General features: G+C 42.2%; 2 protein-coding genes across 8 annotated transcripts in view; one reads left to right on the top strand and one right to left on the bottom strand.

Annotated features, from left to right (window-relative positions):
• LOC131125180 (A-type potassium channel modulatory protein DPP6-like) overlaps window positions 1-12,544 on the top strand; it is a 73,719-nt gene extending 61,175 nt beyond the window's left edge. For 3 of the 5 annotated variants that reach the window (XM_058066457.2, XM_058066456.2, XM_058066458.2), the window contains 18 exons: window positions 5-86; window positions 1,193-1,313; window positions 4,685-4,839; window positions 4,940-5,037; window positions 5,128-5,254; window positions 7,518-7,556; window positions 7,647-7,754; window positions 7,836-7,927; window positions 7,994-8,041; window positions 8,115-8,227; window positions 8,302-8,526; window positions 8,600-8,669; window positions 8,769-9,018; window positions 9,094-9,196; window positions 10,576-10,631; window positions 10,721-10,793; window positions 10,874-10,947; window positions 11,112-12,544. In XM_058066457.2, coding sequence (XP_057922440.2) covers window positions 5-86; window positions 1,193-1,313; window positions 4,685-4,839; window positions 4,940-5,037; window positions 5,128-5,254; window positions 7,518-7,556; window positions 7,647-7,754; window positions 7,836-7,927; window positions 7,994-8,041; window positions 8,115-8,227; window positions 8,302-8,526; window positions 8,600-8,669; window positions 8,769-9,018; window positions 9,094-9,196; window positions 10,576-10,631; window positions 10,721-10,793; window positions 10,874-10,947; window positions 11,112-11,258 — 1,981 coding nt within the window. In that variant the 3' untranslated portion in view covers window positions 11,259-12,544. The remainder of the gene's footprint in view (window positions 1-4; window positions 87-1,192; window positions 1,314-4,684; window positions 4,840-4,939; window positions 5,038-5,127; window positions 5,255-7,517; window positions 7,557-7,646; window positions 7,755-7,835; window positions 7,928-7,993; window positions 8,042-8,114; window positions 8,228-8,301; window positions 8,527-8,599; window positions 8,670-8,768; window positions 9,019-9,093; window positions 9,197-10,575; window positions 10,632-10,720; window positions 10,794-10,873; window positions 10,948-11,111) is intronic. The other 2 variants (XM_058066455.2, XM_058066459.2) reach the window with 1 other exon arrangement.
• Window positions 12,545-12,890: 346 nt separating this feature from the next.
• Window positions 12,891-16,452, bottom strand: part of arhgap21b (Rho GTPase activating protein 21b) — a 30,882-nt gene continuing 27,320 nt past the window's right edge. For all 3 annotated transcript variants that reach the window (XM_058066452.2, XM_058066453.2, XM_058066454.2), the window contains 2 exons: window positions 15,653-15,684; window positions 12,891-15,563 (listed from right to left, as the gene is read on the bottom strand). In XM_058066452.2, the coding sequence (XP_057922435.2) occupies window positions 14,052-15,563; window positions 15,653-15,684 (1,544 nt within the window). In that variant the 3' untranslated portion in view covers window positions 12,891-14,051. The remainder of the gene's footprint in view (window positions 15,564-15,652; window positions 15,685-16,452) is intronic.

Raw genomic sequence — 16,452 nt, 5'->3', positions numbered from 1 at the left:
ACAGGGAAACATGGCCACTCAGTCCTCCTGAAGTGCATGAAGCCGTCCTACAGTTTGCTGGATGGGGACCTAAAGGCCAGCAGCTGGTAAGGACACACACACACACACATACACACATACAGACACTGTAGTTGGACAGACAGGTTGCTTTCCACAATTTGGACTGAGGAGGGCGCACATGGACTGGTGGCAGATGCAGTGATTTGGACTGTTGCCACGGGAACCAAGACACATGGCACTGTTTGAAGTGTGTGTGTGTGCGTGTGTGAGTGTGAATGTGTGAGTCATCATACACTGTGGACACAGAATGCTGAGTTTGGTGCAATTGGACAAATCATGCCTTTCAATTTTTTTTTTTTTACTTTGCATGCATAGTTTTGCACTTCCATGCAGTTATTCATCTGTTGCTTCAACAGGCTCATGGATGCTCAAGTCCTTTGCTTCGTAACAACATCTTGTACGGCAATATGTTTATACAGAGGCATCACAGATAGAAATATTAGCTCAGACGTTAGTGCTAACAGAAAAAGAGAGATGTCCTGAGCTAACTACAGCACTGCTAGTCCCCTCATTACAAGCTAGTCTATCATCACTTTAAAGCTGTTATAGATTTCTTCATTTATTCCATTTGGTCCCATTTAGTCTTCCATAAAAGCACTCATGGCCGACTTCATTTGTTGTGTTGCTTTAATCAAGGCTCTAGTAGAACTTGCCAACTGTAGAACGGACGCGTCGCTCATGAGGATGAACTCAATCTTAACTGGTCCTTCCTTTCCAAGTAAAAAGTGATTTCACATTGAATTGATGAGAACTGGAGCCATTAATCATTGCGCGTTCCACCAGCATGTAAATGTGATCGTGTGTGAAGTCATGCATCAGGTGTTCAGAGATGAAGCCGCCCTCATTAAAGAACAAGCTATTAGTCCGCTGTGACAGACAAGTCAATCGGGGACACACACATGAAAGAAAGCTCATATTGAGGTCCCAAATTAAATAATTTTTTGAACAAAATTGGCCGAAAACGTCTTCTTTTGTGTCTTTTACTTCTCCAGTCTTCATTTTCACTGATAAAATCTCATCAAGACATAAAGATCAAGCTCTCCTTTAAATGTCCAGACCATTAGGTACACAGAAAACGTACTTCCTATTGTGATGACATAGACCACCATTGTATTGCTTCCTTTTTGCTCAGATCTTCATCTTTGAGAACAACATCTACTATAGAGCAACAGTGGAGAGTCGCACCATCCGCCTGGTTTCCACCGGCAAAGAGGGCGTGGTCTTTAACGGTCTACCTGATTGGCTCTATGAAGGTACCACTCACCGCGCATTCTCACGGGATTTCATGAGGACGACTTCTTCAACATCTCCTTTTGCTTACTTTAATAGCCGACTAGTTGAAAGATGACGCCTGTATCCATACACTGGCCACTTCATTGGGTACAATACAATTAAAAGATGGACAGGAAGTCCTTAGTTTACCGTATCCTGTTGCAAGAGGCATTCCCATCAATTACTTAAAATATCAATTTCAACGGGCTGCACGGCGGGCAAGTGGTTAGCATGCAGGCCTCACAGGTGGGAGACCTGAGTTCAATTCTAACCTCAGCCATCTCTGTGTAGCGTTTGCATGTTCCCGCCCGTGCATGCGTGGGTTTTCTCCGGGTACTCCGGTTTCCTCCCACATTCCAAAAACATGCTAGGTTAATTGGCGACTCCAAATTGTCCATAGGTATGAATGTGAGTGTGAATGGTTGTTTGTCTATATGTGCCCTGGCGACCAGTCCAGGGTGTACCCCGCCTCTCACCTGAAGTCCCCCGTGATTTGAATGAAATTGAATGAATGAATGAATTTCAACCTGAGAAATTTGGTTCATGAATACGAGAGAACTAGTTAGTCAAATTATTAAAATTTGTAATCAGATTAATCACTGTTTTCAAATTAATTAATCATGATTAATCGCAATGTCTCACTATGTCTGAAATATACCCATTCTTACCGTATACAACCGTATTTTTTAAATTTAAATCAAATTAAGAGATGGCACACATGTGTGAAAATCTATTTACCTCACAATGCTTTATTTAATTCTCCCTGAAGTAAGCTGGGATAGGCTCCAGCATACCCCCAGTGACGAACAGACTAGATACGCGTTTGTTTTAGAGTTGAGATATTTAGAATAAAGTTACAAAGAGGAGACAGACTCTGCGGAGAGCTACACTGTGCCGCCATCTATCGTCATAACAGAGCGGTGGCTTGTCGTGATGCGCATGCGTTAATAACGCTAAAAAAATTAACATAATTAATTAAATAAATGAGTTACTGCCGTTAACCCCTTATTTTTGACAACCCCCCCAAAAATTATATCTATTTTTCAATTTGATTATTATTTTATTACTTGTATTTTTCTTGTGTTTTTAAACATTTTCACATAATTTTTATCACAGTAGGAAGAAAATGTATTCTTTTATTACACCTACCCATCACAACAATATATAGAAATTAATACATCAAAAAGGACAGGAAACACCAAAAAGAAAAAAGAATATGGTACAAATGCTGTTTAACCATGTTTATACACTGTATGTTCTCCACTGCATCACCCTGAGAGCCGTTTCAAATATTTTATACCTCTCATTGAACTAGATAAGATACCGCAATATCGCTGCAAATTACAACCACTATAATAAACATATTTAACAGTTCTTGCATTGGCTCTCATTAAGATTATACAGGTATGTGTCCCTAATGGGGTGTAAATGGTGCATTATATCGGACATTTTGGATCCTCTTTATGTTTTATTACATCAGGCTGCATGGAACATCTTAAAGTTATACTAATATTTGCTGTCTTTTAGCTTTGCTGTGGTAGTTTTTATTGGGACGTTAAAGTGTTTTCACTTGTGCTGCAATAACCAAATTTCCAATAACAAATACTAGTTTTTGCCACTTAAACAGAACTCAACATCAATGTTGAATTTAATAGAGTCGAGCTGAATAGGCCATTTGAATCCATTAAGGCCAATCATTATAAGACTTTCTTTTTTGATGTGAAAAAGACATTCCAATTATAAAAAACACTTCAGTGTGTCTTTGTTTGCTGATGGATTTTCTGTCTTTTAGCCTCGCGCTGTCATTTATCATAAAGCTTGTAGGTTTATTTCAAAAGTTAATTGGGATTTCTGGTGTCAGAAATGCTGTTATTAATTCAGGATTTATCCCCAGAGCGCTTTTAATAATAATAATAACTGTCTGTAGCGAATGTATAATGTAATTACAAAATGCCAGTTATGACGGGGGAGAATTTGTGAACTGCTCAGGGTTTGGCTGTAATCGTTGTCCTTATTAATGGGATTATTTCTTTGTGGCGGCCCGCAGAAAGACGTAATCCATTTTCATTACCATGCAAAGATTTGTTTTGTCGCATTCTGCCGGCTGTCTTGTAAGGATTTATCACCCGAAAACACAAATCACGCACGCGTTCTTTCACACAGAGAGCGAAGGTTAGCTTGCATTGTGCCTCTGTGGCCTTCTCATGCAGGATGGTTGGAATTAAATGTAATTTATGTGCACTTTATTTTCAATGACAAGTTTAGATGTCAACCAAGGCCATACAAGAGCTTTGCTAGATGCTGTGGGCCTCAAAGAGGATACAACAGACTGTTGCACTGCAACTCGCACCTCAAGTAGTCATTTACAGTATATAAAACATTTTATACAATAGGAATAAATACATACCACTTACTTTTGTCCTTTAAAATGTTGTGAATATCAACATGTGTATGGAGTAGAGTTAGGTGGAAAACTGCTTTCCATAAAGCTGTTCTGCCCCCTGCTGGATGAACAATTTTTCATTGACATTTAGACGTATTTTACAAAAAAAAACATTAATAATAAGTCAGTAGAGTAATGTAGAATTAAAATTATTAGTGCAATTTTAAACAGTTGTATTTTTACTATCAGCATTTAATTTTATACATTTGTTTAAGTATTTATTTTATTTTATTTAAGTATTAGTATTTTATTTTTTTATTTTTATAGTATTTTATTGATTTAAGTATTTATTAATAATAAATATATTGAATATAAATATAAATATATATATTATTATATAAGTATTTTTACACATATTTTTACGATTCACTTTATTTTATGTTTTATTTATACAAAATGTATATTTCCCTTTTTCATGTTTTAAATAATATATCATATATACAAATACATAATTTATTTCTAAATCTAAATGTATTTCTCACACCTTTGTTTACAACCGCCTATAATGCCATTATATATAAAAGTGCAAGTGTAAATATGCCTTTACTATACTATTCTATTGACTGTTGTAATTGTGTCCACTTAAATAATTACACATTTAATTAATTATTATATTGAGCCGAATAAACACCGACTATATTTTGTCCTCATATAAAAAAAAGTCTGAAAAAGACTGGCTTTGATTCCAACTTGGTTCCAACTGAACCAACTTTTCACCAAGCAAATCAAAGCTTTTCTTCCTGTCACTCGCATACACCAGTGGTCCACAGAGGTGCCACTCAAAAATCTCACATATATTGAAATAATTATGGCTTCAAAAATATTTGGGTATTGAAAAGCCTCAGCCTCACCTGCCTCCTCTGAGCGCACATAACTGGTGTCACTCTAATGTTGTTGCTGTTTTGACAGAGGAAATCCTGCAGAGCTACGAGGCCCACTGGTGGTCTCCCGATGGGCTGCGTCTGGCCTACATGACCATCAACGACACGCTGGTACCAAAGATGGAAGTCCCCTTTTTCACAGGAACGCCGTACCCCAACACGTTGGAATACCATTACCCAAAGGTAAGATAATAGGCATCCCTGTTTTTTTGGAGCACAACAGCATTTGACGTCAGAACTGAAACCTAAACTGACATATTTGGTTCCCTATTTGCCTCTGCAGGCTGGGGAGGAAAACCCTGTAGTACACCTGTCTGTGGTGAGCCTTAATGGTCCTCTGCACACTGTGGTCATGAAGAAACCTGATGACCCCCGCATTGGGTGAGAGCCTGTCTACAAGGGTAATTCATCTCAACACGGGTGGTCCAGCTTGTCCCTGATGGTGATTTGTTTTTGGTGCTGTTTTTCCAGGAGGGAATATTACATCACTATGGTGAAGTGGGCCACCAGCACCAAATTGGCCGTCAACTGGCTGAACAGAGCCCAGAACAACTCCATACTGACGCTGTGTGAGGCAACCACAGGAGTCTGCATCAAGGTTGAACATTCTACCTTGCCTATCATTATTATATTAGTATATTAGTATTATTAGTTGTTCAAATATAACTACAACGGTTACCTCGCCTCTCGCTCAAAGACAGCTGGGATAGGCTCCAGCATACCCCCGCCACCCAGGATAAGCGGCATTGAAAATGGATGGATGTCAAATAAATCTAATGATACATATTTTATACTGACAAAAATTTAATAATTAATATAACTAAATAAATAAACCTAAAAATTGCCAATGCCTGTGAGATATTCACTGTGAAATTGAGAACCCCCCCCCAAAAAAGTTAAAAATATCATAATAAATTAACATCTGCACCAAAATATAATGGTGTCTCTTCACATAACCAGTCAAAAGTAGTTCTAGCCTATTCCTGCTAACTTGCAATGACCATGAAGAGTAGAAATGTGTTGCTGCCACCATGTGGTCAAAAGTGTAATAGCGTGTTTGACATGTCAAGCTAATTTTTGGTGTGGGGGGGGGGGGTCGCCATTAATCCATTCCAGAAGGTCTGACTCAAACCAAACGGACTCTAACCAAAGCATATTTTCCCATAGAAAATAATATAAATCCAATTCATCTGGTCCAGACACCCAAAAATGTTAACACATACACATTTTATACACAATAATTATAGTTTTACATGCAGAAAATGATGCAAAAATTATTTAAACTGACAAATGAATGGACAACTAAACATTTACCATCACTTTATTTTGGATGCAAAAAATTTAGCAAAAAAATTTGGGTGTTGCAAAAAATGCATTAACCGGGGTGAACGTTAACCGAGGTACCACTCCACTGCTTACATGCATGGTACTGTGGTATTGCTAATGCTGCGTTTTCATTGCATTTTATAACTATTTAATTGGGCGGCATGGCGGTCGAGTGGGTAGTGCGCAGACCTCACAGCTAGGAGACAAGGGTTCAATTCCACCCTCGTCCATCTCTGTGTGGAGTTGGCATTTTCTCCCCATCTATTGTCCATAGACTGTCTCAAAGACAGCTGGGATAGGCTCCAGCACCCCCCGCGACCCTTGTGAGGAAAAAGCGGTAGAAAATGAATGAATGAACTATTTAATTGCAATGTCACATTGTATGTTATGTTCTAGAGCAGGGGTCGGGAACCTTTTTGGCTACGAGAGCCATGAAGGCTAGATATTTTAAAATGTGTATCTGTGAGAGCCATATACATTTTTTTAAACATTGAATACAATAAAATGTGTGCATGTTTATGTAAGACCAACAGTTTTAGATATAATGGGCTCTAATTACATAGACCAGGCACACTACCCCACGCCAATGGGGTGTGGCCAGCACACTTTCGTGAGCAGCACAGTGTCTAATAATAAATCAAATACTTGTTGCCATTAATACAACTTCTGCTGCTGCATGGTTTTGCACCGTACTCCGTAGACGTATTTCATTCTTTTGGCCATCTTCGTCAGAAGGCTTTAGCTAGGTGCAGCTTTAGCTAGGTGACTGTTTGACTAAAGGAGAAAAGTTTATATTTACATGTTGACATCTCAATGACCGAGGTAGACTACCGCATTACCCAGTAATAATCGAGTTTTGGTGTTTGACCTGGAAAAATATCATCAGGAAAGATAGATATGGTCGGCCGTATTGCAGTAGAAAATAAATGGACGGATTAAAATGTATAAGAAAGTTGTTGATTTTTGATATTATTTTTAAGTCATTTCCGTGATGTTTACTTTAAAATGTTAGCAAAAATACATTTTTATTGTGGTAAGAAACGCTTGAGAGCCAGATACAGTCATCAAAAGAGCCCTACCTGGCTCCCGAGCCATAGGTTCCCTACCTCTGTTCTAGAGCCTTTTCATTTCTAATGTTCATTCATTCATTCATTTTCTACCGCTTTTTCCTCACGAGGGTCGCGGGGGTGCTGGAGCCTATCCCAGCTGTCTTCGGGCGAGAGGCGGGGTACACCCTGGACTGGTGGCCAGCCAATCACAGGGCACATATAGACAAACAACCATTCACACTCACATTCATACCTATGGACAATTTGGAGTCGCCAATTAACCTAGCATGTTTTTGGAATGTGGGAGGAAACCGGAGTACCCGGAGAAAACCCACGCATGCACGGGGAGAACATGCAAACTCCACACAGAGATGGCCGGGGGTGGAATTGAACCCTGGTCTCCTAGCTGTGAGGTCTGCGTGCTAACCACTTGTCCGCCGTGCCGCCCCATTTCTAATGTATTTTTTTCCAAATTTTGCCTTATAGAAACATGAAGATGAGAGCACCGGTTGGTTGCATAGACAGGTAGTTAAGGCCCCTAAAAATTGTGTTTTGGCTATATATGACTTATAAATAAGAGTATAACGTATATGTGTCTTAATACTGTACATATAGAATGAAGCGCCGCTCTTTTCCCACGACGGACACAAGTTCTTCTTTACCAGAGCAATTCCTCAGGGTGGCAGAGGAAAGTTTTTCCACATTTCTATGTCCACCTCTATGGTACGGTCTTATTAATTCTTTTCATATTTAAAGACTCATTAAGGAGGTTTGGTGCTGACTTTTGCGGTGTTATGTCCCCAGCCTAACACAAGCATCGACATACTTCAGTCCCTGACCTCAGGAGACTGGGATGTCACCAAGATCTTGGCCTACAATCATCAGAGGAACCTAATGTCAGTTTGCAGATTTAACCATGTGTCAATATTCAGGGGACTGAAATGTTTTTTTTTAATTTCCAGATACTTCTTAAGCACAGAAGATGACCCCAAGCGGAGACACTTGTACAGGTTAGGCTCTCACACATAGAGCTTCTCACTGCTGTGTTTTTGCTAGTAACACCCATGCGATTGCGTCCTCCAGCACAGACACCATCCCTCCATTCAACCGCTGCTGCCTGTCCTGCCAGTTCAAGTGCGGCTACGTGGATGTGTCCTTCAGCCACAGCATGCACTACTTCCTACTCAGCTGTAAAGGTCAGCGTCTGATAAGCTTCACGGCTCCATGTTACAATTAATGCTGCGCTAAATCACGGAACTCTTCTTAACAGGGCCTGACATTCCCAGTGTGGCCATCTACAGAACTGAGGACAAACAGAGTGAGCCATTTTACCTTTGCAATGTCTTCTTACAGGAAAAACTGCCATGCACAGCCTCTGTTGTGTACTTCTGTGCAGAGTTGTTTGACCTGGAGACAAACGAGAGAGTCAACAACACGTACTACAACATGCAGATGCCCAAAGTGGAGTACGAAACCATCACCATAGACGACTCCAGTATGTTGTGAATGAATGAATGTGTTGGATGCTAATTAGGTATCAAAATTAACTCTTTGTGTGTGTGCTATAGCACTCACAATGCAGATTCTGAAGCCGGCGGTTTTTGTGGACACGGCCCATTACCCATTACTCCTGCTGGTGTGAGTATGACCGGACCACTGTTTGTCCACTCATGTACCAACATGAGTTCTAGGTAGTGGTCTAATGCATCAAAGCAACTTCCCGCTCTTATGAAACAGTGATGGGACGCCCGGAGGCCAGATGGTGACGGAGCAGTTCCAGGTGGACTGGGCCAGCGTCCTGGTCAGCAGCTTCAACACCATCGTCATCCGCTTCGATGGCCACGGCAGTGGCTTCCAGGGTACTAACCTCCTCCACAAAGTGAGAAGGAGGCTGGGTAAGCTGGAGGAGCGGGACCAGCTGGAGGCGCTCAGGTTCATAGCCAAACAGCCGTACATTGATAAGACTCGAATGGGGGTCTACGGGAAGGTAATGCTCAGAGGGATGCTATGATTTGTTGCTTACATATAAATACATAAAGCTTTATTTCATTTATGTGTGCAGGCCTATGGAGGCTATTTAGCCACGCTGCTGCTCAGCTCAATGGAGTTTAATCAACTTAAATGCGGAACTGCTGTCTCACCAATCACAGATTTTGAACTTTATGGTATGACTTTCATTTTATATTTTATTCTTTTACAAGAACTGAATTTCTTTGTTAAAAAGTCATCTAATTTTAAGCTTGGGGATTAGGGATCAGAGTTAAAGATACATTTAGGATTAAGGGTAAGCGCTAAGATGGATGTTTACTGGTTCTCGTGTGGGGTTTGAGGTTACGGTAAAGCAGTTGTTCCCAAACTGGGGTACCACAAAGTGCCATAGGGGGTATGTAAAAAAAAAAAAAAAAGAAAAACATTCAGTGCCGAACACTTAAAATTACGAGTGTGCCTGAATGCCTTAACGTGTGAGGAGACACCAGCAGGAAGAAGACAGCATGGTTGTTTCTTGCTCTGTGTGCATCATATCAACAAATAAGTACGTCTTAATAATCACTTTGTTTATTAAGAGTAAAGATTTCATTTATATTGGCATTCCACTTGATCCCCACACGGCCCCAACGGTGAATACCTGTCCCTGGGAGTGGAGATTGACCCCAAAATGAGGCTGTATGCTTGTATATATTTTTGTCTTTAGTATTAAGAAGGCGGTAGTGGTTCTTTTAGAGTTGGGACACCATGGAAAGATTCCAGTCAGATAATGGACACTTCATACTCAATAAGCAGGACTGCTGTCAGTTCTGCACTTCTAAATCACCGCAAACACACCCAAAGTACGTGATATTTACAAAACCAGCGCGTGTTGCTCATACAACAATAAAACAGTGTTACTAAATGTTCGACTTATAACAGACATTAATGTTTATCAAAACTTTGGACAGATACTGTTTTCCCCTTCAATTTGCTATGAAATGAATATGCAAACTTAAACCATAGCCATCCTGAGTGGACAAAAAAGTGAAGCTTGAATTAAATCCATTCAAATTAAATCAATTGAAAGGGATTGACAACATCAGAGTGGAATAAAACATATGTAAGATGATAATTTATCTATTTATCAGTGCTAATGTCAAACTTTATCCTAATGTCATCATGCAAAATACACTTTTTTTTTTTTGAAAACCCAGAATTACAATAAAATTAATGACCCGGGGCCTCAATATATATCAAGTTAATTGACATATTAAGGTGTATGTTTTTTAAGTGTGTATTAATAGGGGGTACATGGCTTCAGGTCAGATGTCTGAAGGGGTACATGACTGTAAAAAGTTTGGGGACCACTGCACTAAAGTGATGGGGTTGGGTTTAAGATTAAGGGTAAGAAGTACGGTGAATGTTTGTGTTAATGTTAGGGTCATTTAAAAAATACATCACTGAATAAACAAATTGCTTTAAACAAATAATAACTTAACAAAAAAAATCCAGGAAGTGCTTGATTAAGATAATTCTGGATTTCTTTAAATTTGTTTTTGTCTTTTCCAAACCACAGTATCGGCCTTCTCAGAACGATACCTGGGCTCAAAGACAGATTCCAGAGCATATACGGTATCATTCTTATGTATATTATTAGGTCAAACAGACAAACTATAATGTACATGTACATGACGACCTGGCCTCTTCTTTGTGACCCTCAGATGGCCAATTTGGCCCTGAGAGCAGGTCAGCTGGTGCAGAAGCAGTACTTGATCATCCACCCGACGGCAGATGGTATCTAATGAGTCTTTTTACTCACCTCTGCAAAGACGTATAGCTTCATTTAACCGCTCTCTACGCCTCTTTCCCTGTAGAAAAAGTTCACTTTCAGCACACAGCCAAGTTTATAAACCATTTAATCAGCGAGAAGGCCAATTACACTCTGCAGGTAGGTGAGATGTCTGCACCAGCGTGCTTTTTGATGAGGCATAAAATGGACCTTCTCAGCCAATTAGTACACTCACTGATATTTGATTTTGATTACATGACATGCTCTGCGTGTACAAGATCAGAAGTTATATCGAATCCTTCCTACTTTGCGTCCATGATCAGATCTACCCAGATGAGGGCCACTTCCTGCACAGTGACGACACCCAACAGCACCTGAGCCGTTCACTGGTCAATTTCTTCGCGGAGTGCTTCCGGCTACCAGAAGTGTTGAAGGAGGATCAGCAAGAGTCGGATGAGGACGACAGCTAGACCTGCGATGGGTGGCTACTACTAATACACACAGCACAATATGCAACACACAAACAAACGAAGTGACCCATTTCAGCGTACTCTGAAGTGCCGAACTTGCATGTCATGATGGACGTCAGCTTATGTAACTCACTTTCTCCCATGTCCTACCTTGCTCCAGAGGGGAAGTGACTGGATCACTGGACATGTTGTTGATGGCATCCCCCTACAGGGCGCCCTCTGGTGGACACCTAGGACATCCATGGGCGGCCATTAAATACACTCAACTTGGCATTTGATTAGGTACAATTTCATCAGGTCCAACACAAAAAAAGATAACAATGCTCAGTTTTGATTGATTATTGTGGTTGCTGCCATGCTTCTCGTGTTTTGGTCCTCTCGTGGAGCGGAATAAGGCAACCGGAGATGTTTAGATTTTATATGTAATATTTTCCACTTTATTTCCTTAACTTTTAATCATGTGATTCAAGCATAAAAAATATCATGATGACAGTGTCAATCAAAACTGTGCATTATTGTCTTTGTAAAAGGCACAATATTTTAGTACGGATTAGACTATTTGTAAGTGTACCTAAAATTGTGGCCAGTGAGTCTAACATGTACTAGTTATCCTGTAATATTACCTTAAAAGCACCAGAGACGGGGTCTGTTTTTCCACCAACTGACGTATTTTGGACGAATAAACCAGACTGATATGAGGCAAGGAATTTCCAGCACAAAGTATCGTCCATTGGTGACGTGGAGAGACTGAAGTGCCAGTTTCTGCTGACACTTGCCAATGATAACTTGGTCGTTGTGTTCGTTTTGGTGTCCCCCCCCATTCCCCTTAATATTGTTGTGTCTTTTGAGCGGCTGCTTTGAAAAATGGAAGGTTGTAATCAAACAATCACTTTTAGTGTTTTTATTTTTAGTCACCGTGCCTTAAAAAGTGGGTGGGGGTTCAATGTTAGGAGCCCACGTGAGACCGGAAGTGAAGAAATATGAGCCTCCATACATTTGTGAGCAAAACCGTTTTGTTAGAGGGATAAAACGACATACGTGTCGACATAAATCAAATTTGTGCGTGGCTATGTGTGTTATTGACTCATAAATGTAGTTTTACATCAACACCATTGAGTGTTTCTCATGCATTTCCCTGTTTGCTAAATGGCTTTCCTCCCCGAACAATTTGCATAGCTACCGTCAGTGGTTTGTAGTCAAAAGGATGTACAAAGTGTATAAAATATGACACTGTTTGAGTCTTTATGTTGTATGTGTAACTTGTACATAAAGCATTTTGAAACGTACGTTTGGTCGTTGTCTTCCGTCGGTGAACTCAAATTTGTGAATGAACGCTCCCGCGACCCGATAAGCGGAGGAAAATGGACGGATGGATGGACGCTCGCGCACTCCAGTGGCGAGCAATGGTACTGCAAACAATACACACTGGTAATGTAAAGCAATCGCCAATCCAAGTTTGGTATATATTCCGTTTCTAGAGCAATAATTACTATATTTACCACTCAACATAGCTGGAAAAAACAAATTACAATGTTGCGATGTAGTTAACTGCAAACGCAAAAACATATTACAGATTGTCCTCCATAATTTCAGTGTGTGTGGGGAGGGGTTCAATAAAAAAAGCTGTTTCCATTGTCAAAATTTATTTCCAGTGTTTCCGGAGTCCATGCATTCCTCTCTTAAACCAAGAGGAACACAGTGTTTGTACAAACAATCCACCCTCCTCGTACCAAACTGTCCATACACACACACACACACACACACACACACACAAATCACATCATCATCTCACAATACTGTACTGAATCCTGCAATGTGTGATGGAAATGAACACGAAAGCAGCGAAAACATGGTGTTCGTATATACATTTAAGTTATTTTCTTTCTTATACAATGAACATTTTAAATTCAAGTTCTGTTAAAATGTTAAAAAAAAGAAAGAAAAGCACAAAACAATGGAAACGATAGTAGAAAATGTGTTAAGACCAGAGTAGAATGCCTCAGGAATGGAAGCTCTGCATTTTCCTTAGAGAACCTGTAGAATGACTGAGCGACAACAATAAAAAAGGCCATTCACAGTAGACAATATGGCACCCTAAACATTTCATTGTCAGGCACTTCCTATTGTGAAGAGGAAAAACTGCATTTTATGTGTGATTTCATTACCCATTTTCTTCTATTTTTAATACATCTTTTTAATATTGTTCACTGCTCTTTGCGAACCATAAAGTTAGCGTGGATAACAGGCGTATTTAAGCATCTTCACGTCAGCTTCGTACCTTTGTCGGCAGTCCTTGTACGTGTTGTACCATAAAATGTGATTCAAGTACACAGACAGAGCAGATACTGTATATACACTTCAGCGTGAACACAAGCGTCTAAAGCTTTTAGTCGTGTTACTGCGAATGCATCTGTACATTCTTCATTTGGTTACTCATTCACAAACATTCTAACTTTTATCAACACAAAAATATCTCTTCAAAAACTAGAAATCTCTTCTATTCGTTCTAAAAAGCTACTCCTTAAAATCCACCTGGCTAAGTCTTCATTCAGCATCACTGTGCTTTACTGCCTCGTAAGGTCCTTCAGTGTGATGAGAATCTATAGTCACAAGGGCCGTGTCTGTTAGCATTAAAAAATAGAATGTATTGTTCCACGCCTTAAACACAAGCACATCTTTCATGGGGAGTTATTCTCTTTTCACATGGACGCACACACGCCACAATATTTCTACAAAACATGCTCATTCACGAACATCACACTTAGTTCAAAACACACACATACACATACACACTCACAGGTACTGATAGAAGCGCGAGTGGACCACCTGGGAACTTGCCAGTTTGTGCGGATGCGCCGTGGCTGACAGGCTCAGACTTTTACCCTGCGGCAGGTCGCCGTTCATGGCCTCAGCAGCACGGTGCGACAGTTCCGAGGAGGACGAGGCTCCGAGAAGGTTGCCGCTGCACAGCCCCTCCTGCTGCTCACCGAGGTCCAGGCTCACCTCGGGATTGCTAGTGCGGTGGCGCTCACGCGCAATCCAGTCGCCGATGGAGAAGTCTTGCGAACTGCATTTGGGCTTCAGCCGGTCCACGGCCGACAGCTCAGAGCGAGAGCCCGAGCAGAGGCCGACTTGCTGTGGCCAGTCACCCAAAACGGACAGCTCGGCAAAGTCCCGCTGTCCCCCCATGGTGTGCCTGCGTCTGATGTTCTTCTTCTTACTGCGAGCCTCTGGGATGCGCTGGCTGCCCACACCGAACATGTCGTCCACAGACATGCGCAGACGCACCTTCAGCCGGTCTGTGATCTTCAGTTTCCACGCTGGCTCCGACTTGTCCGACGAGCTGAGGCTGCTGCCGGTAGAGCGACCTTTGCCCGATCCCAAAACCTGGGATAATCTGTTGGACTCTTTGTCGCTGCGAGATCCGTCCAGTGAGGACTCGCTGTCGGTCTTCTGTCGAGCAGCTTTCTTTCTTGACAGTGTGTCGCAGTCGATGAGTCTGTGGGATGCCAAAGGTCGTGGGGTCTCCTGTGAGTCTCGCCGCTCGGACACTGTGGCGTCTTTGCCTACAGCAAAGACAGACATGTCGCTCTCGCTGTCCGTCTCCATTGGCCTGCCCTCGCTGATTAGCTCACTCCTCTCGTCATCTGCGTCCTCCCCTCCCCTGCTCTCCGCCACAGACTGTACTTCCGGGCTGAGCGTGTTGATCTCACCGCCAGTCATGAAGGTCATGGAGGACGTGGTGGAGTAGTCAGAGGTGATGGAGCACACCTCCGCTCCTGGCCCACTGGCGCCTGCTTCCTGCCCCGGCCCAGCCGTTCTGTAGCGCCTCGCCTTGGGCACCGAGGCTTGAGAGCTCGTGCTGTTCATGGTGCCGAGGTCAGACACGGTGTCGTCAAAGTTGGAGGGAGGGTCTAACAGTAACGACTGATGGACTGCCACCGTGTGGTAGTTGAGATGAGGAGACCGGGAGGGCGAGGCGTACGGGGACGTGGTGTGACACAAGGAGTGAGACAGATCATTCCCGTCCGTTTTGTCAAGCTGTTCTTCTGAGCTGTTCCTCTGCTGCACTCTCTCATTTGCACCATCTTCCTCTTCCTCCTCAGTGCGACTCTCTGGAGACCACGGGGGCTCCTGTTGCTGACCCTCCCCTGTGATGTCCTTCTTGGGGAAGCCGGCGTCCAGGTCGTCATCCGAACTGCTGGGCTGAGTTTTGTCTTTTGGCTTCTTGCGCTTGCGGCTGACAAAGAAGGAGGAGCGCAGCATCTCTTTGCTACATTGGTCCTTCCCTGACCCCCACAGGCTCTGTGCGAAAAGACAAACAGCGCGTGTCATGTGACCGAACAAGGATGGGAATGGACGACTTGTGAAGCACAAAACAAAGAGGACATCACCTTTGATTTGGAGGAGTCAATACATGCTGGATCTGTATCAACAAGAAGAGAATCGTTAGTAGTCTGCCAACTGTGGCGTTGTGAAAGCATTCAACCACATACAAAGAGGAGAAGACTGATGGTTTGCTGATACTGGCATATGAGCTGCAAGGAGAGCATCTGGATGAAAGCACGCGACACACGACGGGACAAGGAAGCACATTAGCTAAGCAGCATGTGTACATGGGGAAGAGGCTGCAGAAGAAGCAGCCTGAAATGGCGCATGAGCGGCGAGAGAGAGAGAGAGAGAGGTGGTTTCAACAACAAAGACAAGCGGCTCATGCTCGGGTAACGATAGTGGAGGCAACGACGGCACATCACGGACACAAACGTCAGTCGCGGAGCATCACGTGTTGCCACCGACCCGCTGTAGGCTCTCTTTCCCAACTCAGAGGGGAGGCCGTGATGAGCTCACGCTGACTTAGAAGACACTTTGTAGAGGGGCCTGAGCTGAACACATCAGTGAGTGTGTGTCGCTAGCAGTCAAAGTTACACTAGCTCCTAACTGGAACTCTAACCTGTTACTTCCAGACAACAATAATAGGCTAACACTCATGACTCTGCCAAGAAGAGTAAAACAAGTAAAGGAACTACACAAGCCAAAATCACAGTACTCCAAAAGCCACCAACGCTTCAGGTACTTTGCAACCTCCAAAGTCAAACACCACAAAAGTCATACAATTTGGAGCGCAACCAAAATGTTCTGACTCAAAAGTTCAAACTATCATTGTGTGTGACATCAGTACCTTTTGTGTGAGCAT

This window comes from Doryrhamphus excisus, linkage group LG6 (assembly GCF_037039965.1).
Source record: "Doryrhamphus excisus strain RoL-2023G ecotype Guam linkage group LG6, RoL_Dexc_Guam_v1.1, whole genome shotgun sequence".
Lineage (NCBI taxonomy): Eukaryota > Metazoa > Chordata > Actinopteri > Syngnathiformes > Syngnathidae > Doryrhamphus > Doryrhamphus excisus.
Note: the sequence above shows the minus strand (reverse complement) of the source record. Positions and strands in the feature narration are given on the sequence as shown.